Raw genomic sequence first — 18282 nt, forward strand, 5'->3', positions numbered from 1 at the left:
GAGGGTAGGGGACTGTTTTCCTCTTGGCTCACTGAAGATAGGGGCTCTGCTGCCCCCACCTGTCTGGAGGTTCCCCTTGGGGTAAAAATGCCAATTCTCCTCTCTTTCTGACTGAGAGAGCCTCTAGGAGGCGTCTCCTATATATTTTTAAAGTTCTGTACTCCCAGTGAACTTTCCCCAGGAAAGGGGCCCAGGCTAGCTTAGGCCTTCTCACTGCCTCCCCAGGCAGGAATTCTGCGAGCACCTGCTTTGTCTGAGGCTTTACAGCCAATGGCTCTGCGCTGACCTGAGCGTGATGCCTGGCTTTTCCCTTAGGGAGACCTCAAGCAGTTCCTGAGGATTTCCAAGAGCAAGGATGAAAAATTGAAGTCACAGCCCCTCAGCACCAAGCAGAAGGTGAGGACGGAGTGAGGGAGGGAGGGAGAGGGTGCCCAGGGAGCAACAGAGGCACCATTTATTGAGGGCTCTCTATGGGCCAGGCCCTATGGTAAGAACTTCACATGTGTTACCGTAATTATCATGGTAGTCCTCTGAAATATATACTACTATCCCCATTTTGTGGATGAAGACATTGAGGCTTATGAGGTTGTATGACCTGTCCCAGGTCATGTATCCTGGAAGTGGCTTTGCATTGCCATGCTGGCTTCACGGAGAAGAGCTACCCTCGGACCTTGCCCCTGGGAAGGAGCTTGCATTGGAGCAGGATGCCTGCCCATCCGCAGTGAGCTCTGAGCTGGAGAAGCAGCAAGCAGTCTGAGTGCAGGGGCCTGCTGGGCTAGGTGTGGGCCTGAGCTTGTTTCTTCAGCTCTGAGTGGAGAAGACTCTTCTGTGAATGGGCTGCCTGCCTGGGTTTCCCCCTCTGTGGTTTGCATCTTGCCCTCTCCCTTGGGTTGTAGCTGCCCAGGCTTTCCTTCTAGTTTTCCTCCTGCCTTCTGTGCAGAGATTGTTCTGGGCACAGAGCCCTGGCTGGGGCCCCTGTGGTGAAGCAGACCTCGGTTGAAATAGTGAAGAAGGGAAAACTTGCCTGCTACCCCCTGCCGCCTCAGTCCATACCTTCCCAGTGCCCGGGGCTTGCTATGGCCCAGCCCCTTCTTCCTTCCCTCAGGTTCTTCTTGTCCACAGCCGCCTCCTCTCCCCTCTGAAATGGATCTACTTCCTTCCATGTGACTGGGGAGTCTGCTTCCAAGCTGGCAGTGAAGTGACCTCATAAACCAAATCAGAGCTCGGGGCAGGGTAGGCAGAAGGCTCTGCCCTTTCTCCCAGGGGACCATTCCTTGCCTGCTAGGCTGTCCCAGGTCACCAACTCTAGAGGCAAAACAGAAAGGCATGGCTGGCTGATGAGTCAGGTGAATGGGACCCTGGCTGCCCCCAGTCTCTCTGGGGAAGCAGCTCTGTGCCCTTCAGGCTGGCCCCCTCTTATTACATGTGAATTTACTAAGACCCAGACAGGACAAGTGACCTGGCCTCCTGACACCACACCCCTACTTCCGTCCCCATGAAGCTGCAGGAACTGTGTATAGTGGCTATAGAGGAGAAGCCACAGGATGGGACTTGCTACACCAGCTAAGTGAGATTTCAGGACTGAAGAGCTCACAAATTAGGACACTCACAGAGCCAGTGAATCCTCACAGAGCCAGGTGTGGACCCAAGGGCCCTTGGAAATGCAAAATTAAAACAGGCATCAGCGGCCGGGCCCGGTGGCTCAAGCCTGTAATCCCAGCACTTTGGGAGGCCGAGACGGGCAGATCACGAGGTCAGGAGATCGAGACCATCCTGGCTAACACGGTGAAACCCCGTCTCTACTAAAAAATACAAAACACTAGCCGGGCGAGGTGGCGGGCGCCTGTAGTCCCAGCTACTCGGGAGGCTGAGGCAGGAGAATGGCGTAAACCCGGGAGGCGGAGCTTGCAGTGAGCTGAGATCCGGCCACAGCACTCCAGCCTGGGCGACAGAGCGAGACTCCGTCTCAAAAAAAAAAAAAAAAACAGGCATCAGCTAGGTGCGGTGGGAGGCTAAGGCAGGAGGATTGCTTCAGCTCAGGAGTTTGAGACCAACCTGGGCAACATAGCAAGACCCTGTCTCTACAACAGATAAAAAGTTAACCGGGCACGGGGGCGTGCTTGTAGTCCCAGCTACTTGCGAGGCTGAGGAGGAAGAATTACTGGAGCCCAGGAGCTTGAGGCTGTGGTGAGCCATGATTGCAGCACTGCACTCCAGCCTGGGCAACAGAGCACGATCCTATCTCAAAGAAGAAAAAAAAAATGGACAGGCATCTTGCCCTTGGGGCACTTATGATCTAGCGGAGAGATTAGGTACATGAGTATGACCTGTGCCTTACAGACATGAGGTAAAACAGAAAGCAAGTGGGAGGCATTAAGAGATGTTGAAGACACCCATGTCCTTCAGGTGGACAGATGGTTGTGGTTAACAAAGAAGTTTTCCTAGTAGAGAAAACCATTTAAGTTTAGTCTGCAAGGACAGGAAGTAGTTGAATGGCAGGAAGGGGATGGCTTCAGGAGTCAGGGGAGTCAAGGTGGGATTCTCTGGCTGGGATGAGACATAGGCTTACAGGAAGTCAGTTACCTTTCTCATGTGATCTAAGGCACTCTATTTGACTGCAAATCATCACCATCTTTGCTAAACATCTTTTTCACACTTTTTTTTGGTCATAGTGTCTTAAATATGATGAGGAGCTTTAATAAGTTGGGTTCTACACTCTCCAAGGACAATACTCTGCATTACATAGAGAGGATGCTTTAAAAAAAAAAAAAAAAAAAAAAGGGCACAGTGGCTCACGCCTGTAATCCCAGCACTTTGGGAGGCCGAGGCAGGTGGATCACGAGGTCAGGAGTTCAAGACCAGCCTGGCCAACATGGTGAAACTCCATCTCTACTAAAAATACAAAAATTAGCCAGGCATGGTGGCAGGTGCCTGTAATCTGAGCTACTTGGGAGGCTGAGACAGGAGAATCACTTGAACCCGGGAGGCGAAGGTTGCAGTGAGCCAAGATCGTGCCATTGCACTCTAGCCTGGGAGACAAGAGCGAGACTTTGTCTCAAAAAAAAAGAAAAATGCAGGCCAGGCATGGTGGCTCATACGTGTAATCCCAGCACTTCGGGAGGCCGAGGCGGGCAGATCACTCGAGGCCAGGAGTTCGAGACCAGCCTGGCCAACATGGGAAACCCCATCCCTACTAAAAGTACAAAAAGTACCTGTGCATGGTGTCACGTGCATGTAATTCCAGCTACTCGGGAGGCTGAAGCAGGAGAATAGCTTGAGCCTGGGTGGCGGAGGTTGCAGTGAGCTGAGATCTTGCCACTGTACTCCAGCCTGGGCAACAGGAATCAAGCCTTGTCTCAAAAAAAAAAAAAAAAGTAGATTTCTGGACCATGACTCAGAAGGAGGGAATGAGAGTATTTAAGAGTGAGGTCTGAAGACCTGAATTTTTCAAACAAGCTCTCCAGCTGATTCCTAAGCTCATTAAATTTCAAGGAGCCCTGGTGGAGACTAGTAGCTTTGAAATGCTTTTTGATTATAATCCCTTTTAGGAAATGCATTTTAAGATGGTACGGTAGTATATGCCTGTAATCCCAGCTACTTGGAAGGCTGAGGCTGGAGGATCCCTTGGGCCCAGGAGTTTGAGGCCAGCCTGAGTGACATAGCAAGACCTGCATCACTTAACAATAACAAAAAAGGAACACATTTTACTCATGATCTAGTATGCAGGCTCATGTAACTAAAATTAAACTTTCACAACATTGTGTTTGATGTGCTTGATGTTTTCTTTTTTTCTTTTCTTTTCTTTTCTTTTTTTTTTTTTGAGACAGAGTCTTGCTCTGTTGCCCAGGCTGGAGTGCAGTGGTGAGATCTCGGCTCACTGCAAGCTCTGCCTCCCGGGTTTATGCCATTCTCCTGCCTCAGCCTCCTGAGTAACTGGGACTACAGGTGCCTGCCACCACGCTCGGCTAACTTTTTGTTTTTTAATAGAGACGGGATTTCATCATGTTAGCCAGGATGGTCTCGATCTCCTGACCTCGTGGTCCGCCCACCTCGGCCTCCCAAAGTGCTGGGATTACAGGCGTGAGCCACCGCGCCCGGCCAACACTTGATGTTTTCTATCCTGTCCTCTTTCTATTTATTTTTATTTTTTTTGTAGATATGGGGGTCTTGCCGTGTTGCCCAGGCTGGTCTTGAACTCCTGGGTTCAAGTAATCTTCCTGCCTCAGCCACCCAAAGTGCTGGGATTGCACGCATGAGCCACCGTGCCCGGCCTCTTTTCTATCCTTTTTTTTTTTTTCCCCCAATCCACTATTCGAGACTCATGCAGGTCTCGATCAGCAGTTTGAAAAGCACTGCTTTTGGGGATTCCATGAAAATGAAAATTCTTGGGGAAGATGAACTAAAACTTGTAGGTACTTTATTGTGCTAATTATGTAGTGAGCTGCTCTGTCACTTCATACTCCTAGGACCTAGAACGGAAGGGGAAAAACTTAAGTATTCTAGGGAGGTGGAATGGTAGGCAGGGTGTTCCCTGGCCAGCTAAAGTTGGAACCAAAGTGCCATATTGGGTGTGAGTGGGCTGAGGGGGGCCTCAGGAGGATTTTAAGAGAGCAGTGAGGTAGTGATAGAAATCAAAGACGTGGGTCCTGGGTGTTGGCATAATGGTAGGTAATGCCGTCTAGAGTAGCTGATAAGATGATGTCAGAGAGCTGTAATTTGTAATTGCTCTGCGGATCACCTGTGCATTAATGACGCGATGAAAAGCAGGATCAGCTTAGCACACCTGGTGGACCACGCTTTATGCAGTCAGTTGCCATGGCAGGAAACAGAAGGCCTCTTGTGAGAAGATCTCAGTAGCATCACAGTGGGTTAGCCAGAACATGGGCAAACCCCTGGGGTGTTAAAATTGGAAAGGAAGGGGTGGGTCTGATCCTTACCAAAGAATGGGTCTTTTATAACAATATTTGAGAATTAATCCAGTGGCTATCTGATGGCATCTTGCCCAGCGTTAAGGAAACACCTAATTGGCTTGTGCCCTTGCTTAGCCAGTATTTCCGGAAGCACCACCTCTCTGGAAAGATAGCAAGTCAGTTACCATGCCAAGTCCACCCTCTTCTGTTTACCCTGACTAGCAGCAGATTGTTTAGCTTGTGAGCCAGATCAGAGAGAGCAGGCTGAGGGGACTCACAAGTCTGATGAAGGCACGTTACCAAAACCTTTGCCTGCCACTTACAGAGAATCAAGCAAGGTTGGACAATGCCCTGGGATTTTGAAACCTGAAGTGGAGTTGTCTCTGTTCATGATGGCTGCTGAAGCGGCCCAGCCCCTTTACCACCAGTGCACGTGGGGCATTCTGAGGACGGTGCTCCAGGGGTTATTTTAGGGATGTAGACTCAGCTTTTTTTTTGAGACGTAGTCTTGCTCTGTCACCCAGCCTGGGGTGCAGTGGTACAATCTCGGCTCACTGCAGCCTCCGCCTCCCAAGTTCAAGCAATTCTCCTGCCTCAGCCTCCTGAGTAGCTGGGACTACAGAAGCCCACTACCATACCGGACTAATTTTTGTATTTTTAGTAGAGACAGGGTTTCACTATAATGGCCAGGCTGATCTTGAACTCCTGACCTTGTGATTCACCCACCTTGGCCTCCCAGAGTGCTGGGATTACAGGTGTGAGCCACTGCACCCGGCCAGACTCTGCTTTTCATGGAGACCCCAGTGTACTTCCCAGAGAGGCCCAGTAATCCTGGCAGGCCATCCACCCGCCATCTTCTTCTATTTTTTTTTTTTAAGACAGAATCTTGCTCTGTTGCCCAGGCTGGAGTGCAATGGCGCGATCTCGGCTCACTGCAAGCTCCACCTCCTGGGTTCACGCCATTCTCCTGCCTCAGCCTCCCGAGTAGCTGGGACTACAGGTGCCCACCACCACGCCCAGCTAATTTTTTTGTATTTTTAGTAGAGATGGGGTTCCACTGTGTTAGCAAAGATGGTCTCAATCTCCTGTCCTTGTGATCCGCCTGCCTAGGCCTCCCGAAGTGCTGGGATTACAGGGGTGAGCCACCGTGCCCAACACCCCCCCTTTTTTATTTTGAGGCAGAGTCTCCCTCTGTCGCCCAGGTTGAAGTGCAGTGGCGTGATCTCAGCTCACTGCAAGCTGCACCTCCCGGGTTCATGCCATTCTCCTGCCTCAGCCTCTTGAGTAGCTGGGACTACAGGCACCCACCACCACGCCCAGCTAGCTTTTTGTATTTTTTTTTTTTTAGTAGGGACGGGGTTTCACCATGTTAGCCAGGATGGTCTCGATCTCCTGACCTTATGATCTGCCCACCTCAGCCTCCCAAAGTGCTGGGATTACAGACGAGACCCACTGCTCCCAGCCCACCTGCCCTCTTCTTTAAACTTCCTCACTGGTTACACGTTTAGTTGAAAGCTATCCTGAGATTTTGTGTCTTCACTGTTGATAAAGAAATGTACCAAAAGTAGCCAGGCACAGTGGCTCAGGCCTATAATCCCAGCACTTTAGGAGGCCGAGGCAGGCAGATCATTTAAGGTCAGTTGGAGACCAGCCTGACCAACATGGTGAAACCCTGTCTCTACTAAAAATACAAAAATTAGCCAGGCATGGTGGCACGTGCCTGTAGTCCTGCTGCTTGGGAGGCTGAGGCACAAGAATTGCTTGAACTTGAGAGGCGGCAGTTGCAGTGAACCGAGACTGTGCCACTACACTCCCGCCTGGGCGACAGAGTGAGACTCCGTCTGGATGAGGTTTTTCCCAACTCTAATTACGTCATTCATTTAGCACCTCTGCATTAATGCGCTGCCTGTTAGAGCCTCAGGCAGCACTGATCAGGATGATGATGGGAATGTACCATATCTGTGCTGGTCAGTACAGTTGTCACTAGCTTCATATAGCAACTGTACACTTGGAATTTGGCTAGAGCAGCAGAAGAACTGAATTTTTTTTTTATTTTATTTTGTTTTGTTTATTTTTTAGAGACAGAGTCTTACCCTGTCGACCAGGTTGGAGTGCAGTGGCAGGACCTCGGCTTACTGCAGCCTCCACCTCCCAGGTTCAAATGATTCTCCTGCCTTCGGCCCCCTGAGTAGCTGGGATTACAGGTGCGTGCCACCATACCTGGCTATTTTTTGTAATTTTAGTAGAGATGGGGTTTCACCACGTTGGCCAGGCTGGTCTCGAACTCCTGACCTCAAGTGATCCACCTGCCTTGACCTCCCAAAGTGCTGGGATTATGGGCATGAGCCACCACACCCCGCCTGAATTTATTTCATTTTATTTCATTTCATTTATTTATTTATTTTGAGATGGAGTCTCGCTCTGTTGCCCAGGCTGGAGTGCATTGGCGCGATTTCAGCTCACTGCAAGCTCCGCCTTCCACGTTCATGCTATTCTCCTGCCTCAGCCTCCTGAGTAGCTGGGACTACAGGTGCCCACCACCACGCCCAGATAATTTTTTTGTATTTTTAGTAGAGATGGGGTTTCACCGTATGTTAGGCAAGATGGTCTCAATCTCCTGACCTCATGATCCACCCCTCTTGGCCTCCCAAAGTGCTGGGATTACAGGCGTGAGCCACTGACTTGGCCTGTATTTTATTTTTTAAGACAGGGTCTCATTCCGTCACCGAGGCTGGAATGCAGTGGTGCAGTCATGGCTCACTGCCGCCTCGACCTCAGGGGCCCAAGTGATCCTCTCACTTCAGCCTCCCGAGTAGCTGAGACTACAGGCACCCACCACCACACCTGTCTAATTTTTAAATTTTTTGTGGAGATGGGGTCTCACTATGTTGTCCAGGCTTGTCTCAAACTCCTAGGCTTAATCAATCCTCCCACATCAGCTTCTCAAACCGCTGGAATTACAGGCCAGCATGAGCTATTACGCCAACCAGAATTGAATTTTAAACATTACTGAGTTTTAATTAACTTAAAGCCAGGCGCAGTGCCTCATACCTGTAATCCCAGCACTTTGGGAGGCCAAGGGGGAAGGATTGCTTGGGCCGGGAGTTTGAGACCAGCCTAGGCAACAAAGTGAGACTGTCTCTAAAAAATAAAAATAGGCTGGGTATGGTGGCTGATGCCTGTAATCCAGCACTTTGGGAGGCCGAGGCAGGGGGATCACTTAAGGGCAGTTCAAGACCAGCCTGGCCAAAATGGTGAAACCCCATCTCTACTAAAAATAAAAAAATTAGCTGTGCATGGTAGTGGGTACCTGTAATTCCAGGAGGATCACTGGAACCCGGGAGGTGGAGGTTGCAGTGAGCCTAGATAGTGGCACTGCACTCCATCCTGAGTGACAGAGTGAGACTCAGTCTCTAAATAAATAAATAAACAAATAAAATTAGCCAGGCATGGTGGTGTATGCCAATAGTTCCAGCTACTATGGAGGCTGAGGTGGGAGGATCACTTGAGCCTGGGAGGTTGAAGATGCAGTGAACTGTGATTGCACTACTGCACTCCAGCCTAGGCAATAGACACCCTGTCTCTCAAAACACAAAAACAAAAAAGTTTTAAATAAATTTAAATAGCCATGTGGGGATAGTGGCTACTGCATAGGACCGCACAGATTTAGACTTTTTTTTTTTTTGAGACGGAGTCTTGCTCTGTCGCCCAGGCTGGAGTACAGTGGCTGGATCTCAGCTCACTGCAGCTCCGCCTCCTGGGTTTACGCCATTCTTCTGCCTCAGCCTCCCGAGTAGCTGGGACTACAGGCGTCCACCACCTCGCCTGGCTAATTTTTTTTTATTTTTTAGTAGAGACGGGGTTTCACCGGGTTAGCCAGGATGGTCTCGATCTCCTGACCTCGTGATCTGCCCGTCTTGGCCTCCCAAAGTGCTGGGATTACAGGCTTGAGCCACCGCGCCCGGTGACTTTTTTTTTTTTTTAACTTTAAAGCTTTGTTTTTAAAAACTTTTTGATTGGAACCTGTATTAGCAAAAAGTACATTTTGCATCACCACCCAGTACACACATATGTGTATATTTTTATTTTTTATTTTATTTATTTTATTTTTTTAAGATGGAGTCTTGCTCTTTTGCCCAGGCTGGAGTGCAGTGGTGCAATCTCGGTTCACTGCAACCTCCGCCTCCCGGGTTCAAGCAATTCTCCTGCCTCAGCCTCCTGAGTAGCTGGGATTACAGGCGCCCGCCACCACGCCAAGCTAATTTTTGTATTTTTAGTAGAGATGGGGTTTCACCATGTTGGTCAGGCTGGTCTCGAACTCCTGACCTCGTGATCCACCCACCTCGGCCTCCCAAAGTGCTGGGATTACAGACGTGAGCCACCATGCCCAGCCCTATATTTTTAAGATGAAAACATTTCATGAATGATGTTCTTATTGTGATGCACTCTATTTTCTATTCCCTTTTTTTTTTCTTTAATGGTGGCTAAGATTCCCTAATTTGGTTTCATGACATACAGATTGTGACCATAGTTAGCAAACCACCAGTGGAGGCAGTGGGGCCCACAGGGCTGTCACTGGCCAGTGCCCAAGAAAACCGAGAAGAGATGTCTTTGGAGTGTCCCCTCGTAGCATTTGGGCTTGGCACCTCTGCTGGCCTTCTTGTGACCTCTGGGAGCCAGGCAGGAAAAGCTGCTCTGAGCTAGCCAGGGATGCTGTAGGGCCAGCTCAGTAGCCAGCAGTCCCACCTCTGTGCCAACTGGTGGGCAGACAGTCCATCAGCAGTGATGTGACCCAGAGATGCGGCTGCAGTGGTAGGGAAGTGCCAGGCTTTGGCACTAGCCTCGCCATGGGCCCCTCGAAGAAGCCAGGGCTGAGCCCTGCCTCACAGAGCACATGTGGGGAGAGGCAGCCGGCCTTGTGTGCCCACAAGGCCGGTGCCCACCAAATGGCCCTTCCCCTTCTCTGTGAATGGGTGGTTTCTTATTTGCACTAAGTGACCTGGCTGCAGCCCCCCATCAAGAGCCCTGCTTCGGCCAGCCCTGTTATAGTCCACCAGCACCCATTGTATATGGCACGTAGTAGATACTCAATTTTTTTAAAAAAAGAGATAGGATCTCAGTGTTGCCCAGGCTGGCTTTGAACTCCTGGGCTCAAGCAATTCTCCCACCTCACCCTCTTGAGTAGCTGGGACTGCAGGTGCCTGGCTTCAATTTATATTTGTCAGTGCATTCATATATACTTTTGAAATGTTAATGTGGCCGGGTGCGGTGGCTCACGCCTGTAATCCCAGCACTTTGGGAGGCCGAGGCAGGTGTATCACGAGGTTAGGAGTTCAAGAGCATCCTGGCCAACATGGTGAAACCTCATTTCTACTAGAAAAAATACAAAAATTAGCTGGGCGTGGTAGTACGTGCCTGTAATCCAAGCTACTCGAGAAGCTGAGGCAGGAGAATCGCTTGAACCTGGGACGGGGAGGGTACAGTGAGCCAAGATCACACCACTGCACTCCAGCCTGGCAATAGAGCAACACTCCATCAAAAAAAAAAAAAAAGTTATTGTAGTTTAGTTAACGTTTCATGTATAGTGCATAATATATTCACATTGGCTCAAAATTCAGCAAAGAGTATTAGTTAATGAAAAAGCTCCCCAACTCTCTTACACTTTGGAAAAGAGTTGGGCATTATTTTGTATAGCTAGAGATATTCATATTCTAGACTTCCTCTTAGGTCTCTTAGAGAAACTCATACATGTGTACACTTATAAAAGTGTTCATAATAGCACTGTTCTGAATAGCCCCGAACTGGAAACAACTCATTGGCATTAGAATTAAAGTCTGAGGCCGGGTGCGGTGGCTCACGCCTGTAATCCCAGCACTTTGGGAGGCTGAGGCAGCCTGATCACTTGAGGTCAGGAGTTCAAGACCAGCCTGACCAACATGGTGAAACCTTGTCTCTACTAAAAATACAAAAATTAGCTGGGTGTCTTGGTGGGCACCTGTAATCCCAGCTGCTTGGAAGGCTGAGGCATGAGAGTCACTGGAACCTGGGAGGCGGAGGTTGCAGTGAGCTGAGATCATGCCACTGCACTCCAGCCTGGGCGACAGAGTGAGAACCTGTCTCAAAAAAAAAAAAAAAAAAAAACAGCAGGGCATGGTGATGGACACCTGTAGTCCTAGCTACTTGGAACGCTGAGGTTGGAGGACTGCTTGAGCTCAGGAGTTTAGAGGCTACAGTGAGCTGTGATCGTGTGACTGCACTCTAGCCTGGGTGACAAGCGAGACCCCATCACTTGAAAATAAAAAATATCAGCTATGATTTCTGCCCGCTCATTTTTCACTGGACAGATCGTTGCTATGTGTGTGTCCCTAGGCCCATGTGGCACTCACTTAATCTGGCACTTGCTGTGTGTTAGCATGGTGTCAGACACTTTAATTTGCTTAATTCAGTCTTCTAACAACCCAGGAAGGTAGGTAGGTTATTATCCCCATTTTACAGAGAAGGAAGATGCGGCTATTGTGTTTCTGGGCTTCCTACACAGAACACCAATAGCGTTGAAACCCTACCAAGGGTTGTGTTGAGGGTGGTCAGCTTGACGCCTAGTCCTGGGCTGCTCTAACAGGCCCCTTTATCTCTCCAGGTGGCCCTGTGCACCCAGGTAGCCCTGGGCATGGAGCACCTGTCCAACAACCGCTTTGTGCATAAGGACTTGGCTGCACGTAACTGTCTGGTCAGCGCCCAGAGACAAGTGAAGGTGTCTGCTCTGGGCCTCAGCAAGGATGTGTACAACAGGTAGAAGGGCATGCGTGGGGTGGGGGCTCCCCATTCTTTCCCAGAGGGTGAGGGGCAGAGGACAGATAGTTTGGGGTGGTGGTGGGAAAGGGTTTAGTCCCTGCTTAGTCCAAAGCTGGAGGGCCTGGGATAGGAAAGAGCTCTCTCATCCTTTTTCCAAGGGTGCAGCAGGGTGTCCCACCCAGTGCACTCCCTTGGTGGTTGTAAAATATCTCTAGTGATTAAATAAATAAGTAAATAAATAAATATTTTTTTAAAAATAGGCAAATATGATAAGGATTTATATGGCTCCCTCTGTAACTTCCTGAATTCAGTCATTATTATTTCGAAGTCTGAGACTTATGCCTCAGCCCCCCTGCCAGAGCTTGCTCTAGACAGCCTATGTGGGCTCTGCAGCACTGCCGGGAACATCCCCCTGGTTCCAGGTCACCCCCATTTGTCTGACTATAGCTGTAGTGAGGATTGGTTTATCACTAATAAAGCTCTTTCCATTTAACGGTTTTTAGTTTTTACATTTTTACAACCAATATAGAAAGTATGTATGACTATTAACTTTTCTGTTAACATTTAGGCAAAGTTTGATTCTTAATGGAATTTTTTAACCATCAAACCCCATGTGGTTACCTCCAGATTTTGTCTAGTGTACTCCCATGCTCAGCATACATGTGACCAATTTCTTGGTGTCTGTGTGTAGAAGGGCTGGGCCCTGGCTTGGGGATGAGTTCCAGATGGGGGGATGAGGCTGCAGTGCCAGGCCACGCTCCCCACCCCACCTCACCCCTGGGTTGCTTCTCTCCTGCAGTGAGTACTACCACTTCCGCCAGGCCTGGGTGCCGCTGCGCTGGATGTCCCCTGAGGCCATCCTGGAGGGTGACTTCTCTACCAAGTCTGATGTCTGGGCCTTCGGTGTGCTGATGTGGGAAGTGTTTACACATGGAGAGATGCCCCATGGTGGGCAGGCAGATGATGAAGTGCTGGCAGGTAGGCAGCCACACTGCTAGGGGATGATTCCAGATGGGCCCCAGATGGAGCCTGCTCAGGGCCCCAGGGTCGGTTCCACCTACCTCCCCTCTCAGGGCTGCTACTGAACAGGCACACAGATATGACCACTCTGGTTGTTAAAATACTGCAATACTTTTTTTTTTTTTTGAAACGGAGTGTTGCCGTGTCGCCCAGGCTAGAGTGCAGTGGCGTGATCTCCGCTCACTGAAACTTCCGCCTCCTGGGTTCAAGCAATTTTCCTGCCCCAGACTCCCTAGTAGCTGGGATTACAGGCACGCGCCTCCATGCCCAGCTAATTTTTGTATTTTTAATAGAGACAGGGGTGCTTCACCATGTTGGTCAGGCTGGTCTCAAACTCCTGACCTCGTGGTCCACCCGCCTCTGCCTCCCAAAGTGCTGGGATTACAGGCGTGAGCCATCATACCTGGCCAGAAATACTGTAATACTTCTATATTGTTGGTAGATAGCCTTTGCCCCCAGTGCCCACTCCAGCCACTCTGATGCCTGTCCGCCGACCCACTTCAGCTCCTGTGCGTGGACCCCATCTTACCAGCCGGAGTGAGCGGGGCCAAGGGAGTCATCTTTTTCCGTTGCGAGTACCAACCTACTACTGGCCAGCATTGCCTCAGAGGCATCCTTGGGTGGCTGCTTGTATGAACTGCAAGCTCCACAAAGTGTTGAACAAGTTGTTGAATGTTTTGTCCAACGCTTCACCTGCTGTCTTCCCTATAGATCTGCAGGCTGGGAAGGCTAGACTTCCTCAGCCTGAGGGCTGCCCTTCCAAGCTCTATCGGCTGATGCAGCGCTGCTGGGCCCTCAGCCCCAAGGACCGGCCCTCCTTCAGCGAGATTGCCAGCACCCTGGGAGACAGCCCCGTGGACAGCAAGCCGTGAGGAGGGAGCCCGGCGGGCTGTGCCTCAGGATGGCATGGGCAGGGGAGGGCATCTCTAAAGGGGAGCTCACAGCATGATGGGCAAGATCCCTGTCCTGGGCCCTGAGGCTCCTGCCCTAGTGCAACAGGCATTGCTGAGGTCTGAGCAGGGCCTGGCCTTTCCTCCTCTTCCTCACCCTTATCCTTTGGGAGGCTGACTTGGACCCAAACTGGGCAACTAGGGCTTTGAGCTGGGCAGTTTTCCCTGCCACCTCTTCCCCTATCAGGGACAGTGTGGGTGTCACAGGTAACCCCAATTTCTGGCCTTCAACTACTGCCCTTAACCAGGTCCAACTCTGCCACTCATCTGCCAACTTTGCCTGGGGAGGGCTAGGCTTGGGATGAGCTGGGTTTGGGGGGAGTTCCTTAATATTCTCAAGTTCTGGGCACACAGGGTTAATGAGTCTCTTGGCCCATGGGTCCCACTTGGGGGTCTAGACCAGGACTGGAGAGGACACAGCAAGTGAGTCCTCCCCACTGTGGGCTTGTGCACACCGACCCAGACCCATGTCTTCCCCACCCTTCTTCCTTTCCTCATCCTAAGTGCCTGGCAGATGAAGGAGTTTTCAGGAGCTTTTGACACTATATAACCCGCCCTTTTTGTATGCACCACGGGCGGCTTTTATATGTAATTGCAGCGTGGGGTGGGTGGGCATGGGAGGTAGGGTGGGCCCTGGAGGAGATGAGGAGGATGGGCCACCCTTACCCCACACTTTTATTGTTGTTGTTTTTTGTTTGTTTTGGTTTTGTTGTTTTGTTTTTGTTTTTGTTTTTACACTCGCTGCTCTCAATAAAGAAGCCTTTTTTACAACCTGTTTCTGAGATTCATTTTCTGCTCTTGCTCATGAAAATGTTCCTTCTTCCCCCACTGATCAGAAAGGGCCGTGTGGGGGCCGGGTGCGGTGGCTCATGCCTGTAATCCCAGCACTTTGGGAGGCTGACGCTAGTGGATCACCTGACGTCAGGAGTTCGAGACCAGCCTGGCCAAAAAGGCGAAACCCCTGTCTCTACTGAAAATACAAAAAAGCTGGGCATGGTGGCAGGCGCCTGTAATCCCAGCTACTTGGGAGGCTGAGGCAGGAGAATTGCAAGGCAGGAGAATCGCTTGAACCCAGGAGGCATAGGCTGCATTGAGCCGAGATCACACCACTGCAGTCCAGCCTGAGAGACAGAGCGAGACTCTATCTCAAAAAAAAAAAAAAGAAAAAGAAAAAAAAAAAGGGCCGTGTGCCTTCATGGAGTCTGGTGGGCCTTGGACAGGATGAACCGGTGGATACTGGTTCTTCTCTCCAGTTTGCAGGGCAGGTGAACATACAGGCATGAAGGAGGCAAGATCACCTGTTGTCTGTACAACTCTATGCAGCCCTCTGACTGTCACCTAGACGGGCCTAATTCTTGAGCTCAGATGGGGAGGGTATAAGTGTGAAGGGGAGCAAGTTAGAGTAGGATTGGAGAAGGAGTTAGTGACAGACTCAGGTCTTTGAGTCCTTTCAAGACCCTAGGAGGGAAGTGAAGCAGGTAGAACTAAGCAGAGAAATGGTGCTTAATGCCTGGATCTTGTGTCATCATTTATCCTCTGCCTCATTCCAGTAACTTCAACCTGGTTCACCATCCAAAAGAAACGAGTCCTGAACTCCAAAACTGCTCTAGTTCCTTTACTCCTCACCAAACTTCTGAATAATAAAAATAACAGCAGGCCGGACACGGTGGTTCACACCTGCAATCTTAACACTTCGGGAGACTGAGGCAGGAGGATTACTTGGACCCAGGAGTTTGAGACCAGCCTGGCCAACATAGTGAGACCCTGTCTCTACAAAAAATTTAAAAATTAGCCAGGTGTGGTGGCATGAACTTGTAGTCATAACTACTGAGGAGGCTGAGGCAGGAGGATCACTTGAGCCCAGGAGTTTGAGGTGGCAGTGAGCTATGATCACAACACTGCACTCCAGCCTGGGTGATCAAGTGATATCCTGTCTCAAAAAAATAAAAATGAAAACAGGCTGGCCGGGCGCAGTGGCTCACGCCTGTAATCCCAGCACTTTGGGACCCAAGGTGGGTGTATTACGAGGTCAAGAGTTTGAGACCAGCCTGGCCAATATGGTGAAACCCTATCTACTAAAAATACAAAAGTCTGGGCATGGTGGTGCACACCTGTAGTGCCAGCTGCTTGGGAGGCTGAGGCAGGAGAATTGGTTGAACCCGGGAGGTGAAGGTTGCAGTGAGCCAAGATTGCACCATTGCACTCTAGCCTGGGTGACAGAGCAAGACTGTCTCAAATAATATAATAACAGGCCACAGGCACAGTGGCTCATGCCTATAATCTCAGCACTTTAAAAGGCTGAGGTGACAGAAATGCCTGGGCAACATGGCTAGACTCCATCTCTACAAAAAATTTTTTTTGTTGTTTTGTTTTGTTTTTTCAGACAGAGTCTTGCTCTGTCGCCCAGGCTGGAGTGCAGTGGTACCATCTCCGCTCACTGCAAGCTCCGCCTCCCGGGTTTACACCATTCTCCTGCCTCAGCCTCCCAAGTAGCTGGGACTACAAGCGCCCGCCACCGCGCCCAGCTAGTTTTTTGTATTTTTTTTTTTTTAGTAGAGACGGGGTTTCACCATGTTAGCCAGGATGGTCTCGATCTCCTGACCTCGTGATCCGCCCGTCTCGGCCTCCGAAAGTGCTGGGATTACAGGCTTGAGCCACCGCGCCCGGCCAACAAAAAATTTTTTAATTAGCTGGGTGTGGGGCCGGGCGCAGTGGCTCACACCTGTAATCCCAGCACTTACGAGGTCAAGAGATAGAGACCATCCTGGCCAACATGGTCTCTACTAAAAATATATATATATATAATTTAGCTGGGCATGGTGCATGCATCTGTATTCCCAGCTACTCAGGAGGCTGAGGCAGGAGAATCGCTTGAACCTGGGAGGTGGAGGTTACAATGAGCCAAGATCATGCCACTGTACTCCAGCCTGGCGACAGAGTGAGATTCCATCTCAAAAATAAAATAAAATAAAATTTAAAAAAATAGCTGCATGTAGTGGAGTATGCCCATGGTCTCAGCTATTCTGGAGGCTGAAGAGGGAGGATCTCTTGAACCCAGGAGGTTCACACCACTGCACTCCAGGCTGGGTGACAGAGCGAGACCCTGTCTCAAAAGAAAAAAAAAGGGGCCGGGCGCGGTGGCTCAAGCCTGTAATCCCAGCACTTTGGGAGGCCGAGACGGGCGGATCACGAGGTCAGGAGATCGAGACCATCCTGGCTAACACGGTGAAACCCCGTCTCTACTAAAAATACAAAAAACTAGCCGGGCGAGGTGGCGGGCGCCTGTAGTCCCAGCTACTCAGGAGGCTGAGGCGGGAGAATGGCGAGAACCCGGGAGGCGGAGCTTGCAGTGAGCTGAGATCCGGCCACTGCACTCCAGCCTGGGCAACAGAGCAAGACTCCGTCTCAAAAAAAAAAAAAAGAAAAAAAAGAAAAAAGAAAAACTAATGTTTTTGAAGACTTGCTCTGCACTAGTCACTTAATATGCCTTATCTCATTTAATCTCTGCCAACTACTCTGTCAACCAGATAAGATTATTTCCATTTCACAGATTAGGAAACTGAGTCTCAAGGGAAGTCAGGTAGTTTGCCCATGGTTACACAGCTTAGTAAGTGAGCCATAGTCGCCAGTATACACCATGCATTGCATCCTTCAGATGTGTTGAAGTGGGGAAATTTTTTCTGGTGCAGTATTTTTCAAACTCTGGGTTGCAACCAGCATTAAAAAAGAAAAAAAGGGGGAAAAAGAAACATAATAGGCATATCAGAGTACATTGTATACTTTAAGGGGAATTGTTGTTTTACAAAATTTTGTTGTATTTGCTGCATATATGTATATATTGGATAGTGTGTTAGTTAACTGTTGGGTGGTGATACTGCATAGTAATCCCCAAATCTTACTAGCTGACAAGATATTTTTTTCTGACTCATGTATCTGCAGGTTGGTGAGGGTTGGCTGATTTTGGCTGTGCTTGGTGCCAGGCTGGAGGTCTGGCTTAGGTCTAGTCTGCTGGCACCCAGAGCATGTTCTTATGCAGTGGCAGAGTGCAAGAGGTCAAGCCAAACCATGCAAGCACATTTCAAACCACAAGTCTGAGCTGGCACCATGGCATGTGCCTGTAGTCCCAGCTACTTGGGAGGCTGAGGCAGGACGTTCGCTTTAAGCCCATGAGTTTGAGGCTGTAGTGTGCAATGATTGTGCCTGTGAATAGCCACTACACTCCAACATGGGCAAAATAGTCAGAACCCATCTCTGAAACACACACACACACACACACACACACACACACACACACGTCTTAACATTTTATTAGCCAAAGCAAGTCACAGTAAAACCCAACATCAACACCAGTAGGACATGCTGCAAAGTCACACAGCAAGGATGTTGACGTATAATTCCAACAGAAGGTGTGAAGAGTTGGAAGCAATAATCTAATTGACCACAGGTTGCAATATAAAAATGATTTCTGACTGGGTTGCATGCAGAAATATTTGAAAGGCACTGCTCTGGAAAGTCATTAATTACTAAATCCTCTTCTAACTCTTGTTCTTCCTTGAGCAGTCCATAGCGGCTAACGTTGTTGGCCACACCTTCCTCTTCAGAGACTCTCC

General features: G+C 49.7%; 1 protein-coding gene across 4 annotated transcripts in view; it reads left to right on the forward strand.

Annotated features, from left to right (window-relative positions):
* Window positions 1–14443, forward strand: part of PTK7 (protein tyrosine kinase 7 (inactive)) — an 83944-nt gene extending 69501 nt beyond the window's left edge. For 2 of the 4 annotated variants that reach the window (XM_033217204.1, XM_033217203.1), the window contains exons 17-20: window positions 316–396; window positions 11548–11699; window positions 12502–12680; window positions 13434–14075. In XM_033217204.1, coding sequence (XP_033073095.1) covers window positions 316–396; window positions 11548–11699; window positions 12502–12680; window positions 13434–13594 — 573 coding nt within the window. In that variant the 3' untranslated portion in view covers window positions 13595–14075. Of the gene's footprint in view, window positions 1–315; window positions 397–604; window positions 1211–11547; window positions 11700–12501; window positions 12681–13433 lie in introns of those variants that run through there. The other 2 variants (XM_033217202.1, XM_033217205.1) reach the window with 2 other exon arrangements.
* The last annotated feature ends 3839 nt before the right edge of the window (window positions 14444–18282 follow it).

This window comes from Trachypithecus francoisi, unplaced genomic scaffold (assembly GCF_009764315.1).
Source record: "Trachypithecus francoisi isolate TF-2019V2 unplaced genomic scaffold, Tfra_2.0 Lachesis_group10, whole genome shotgun sequence".
NCBI lineage: Eukaryota > Metazoa > Chordata > Mammalia > Primates > Cercopithecidae > Trachypithecus > Trachypithecus francoisi.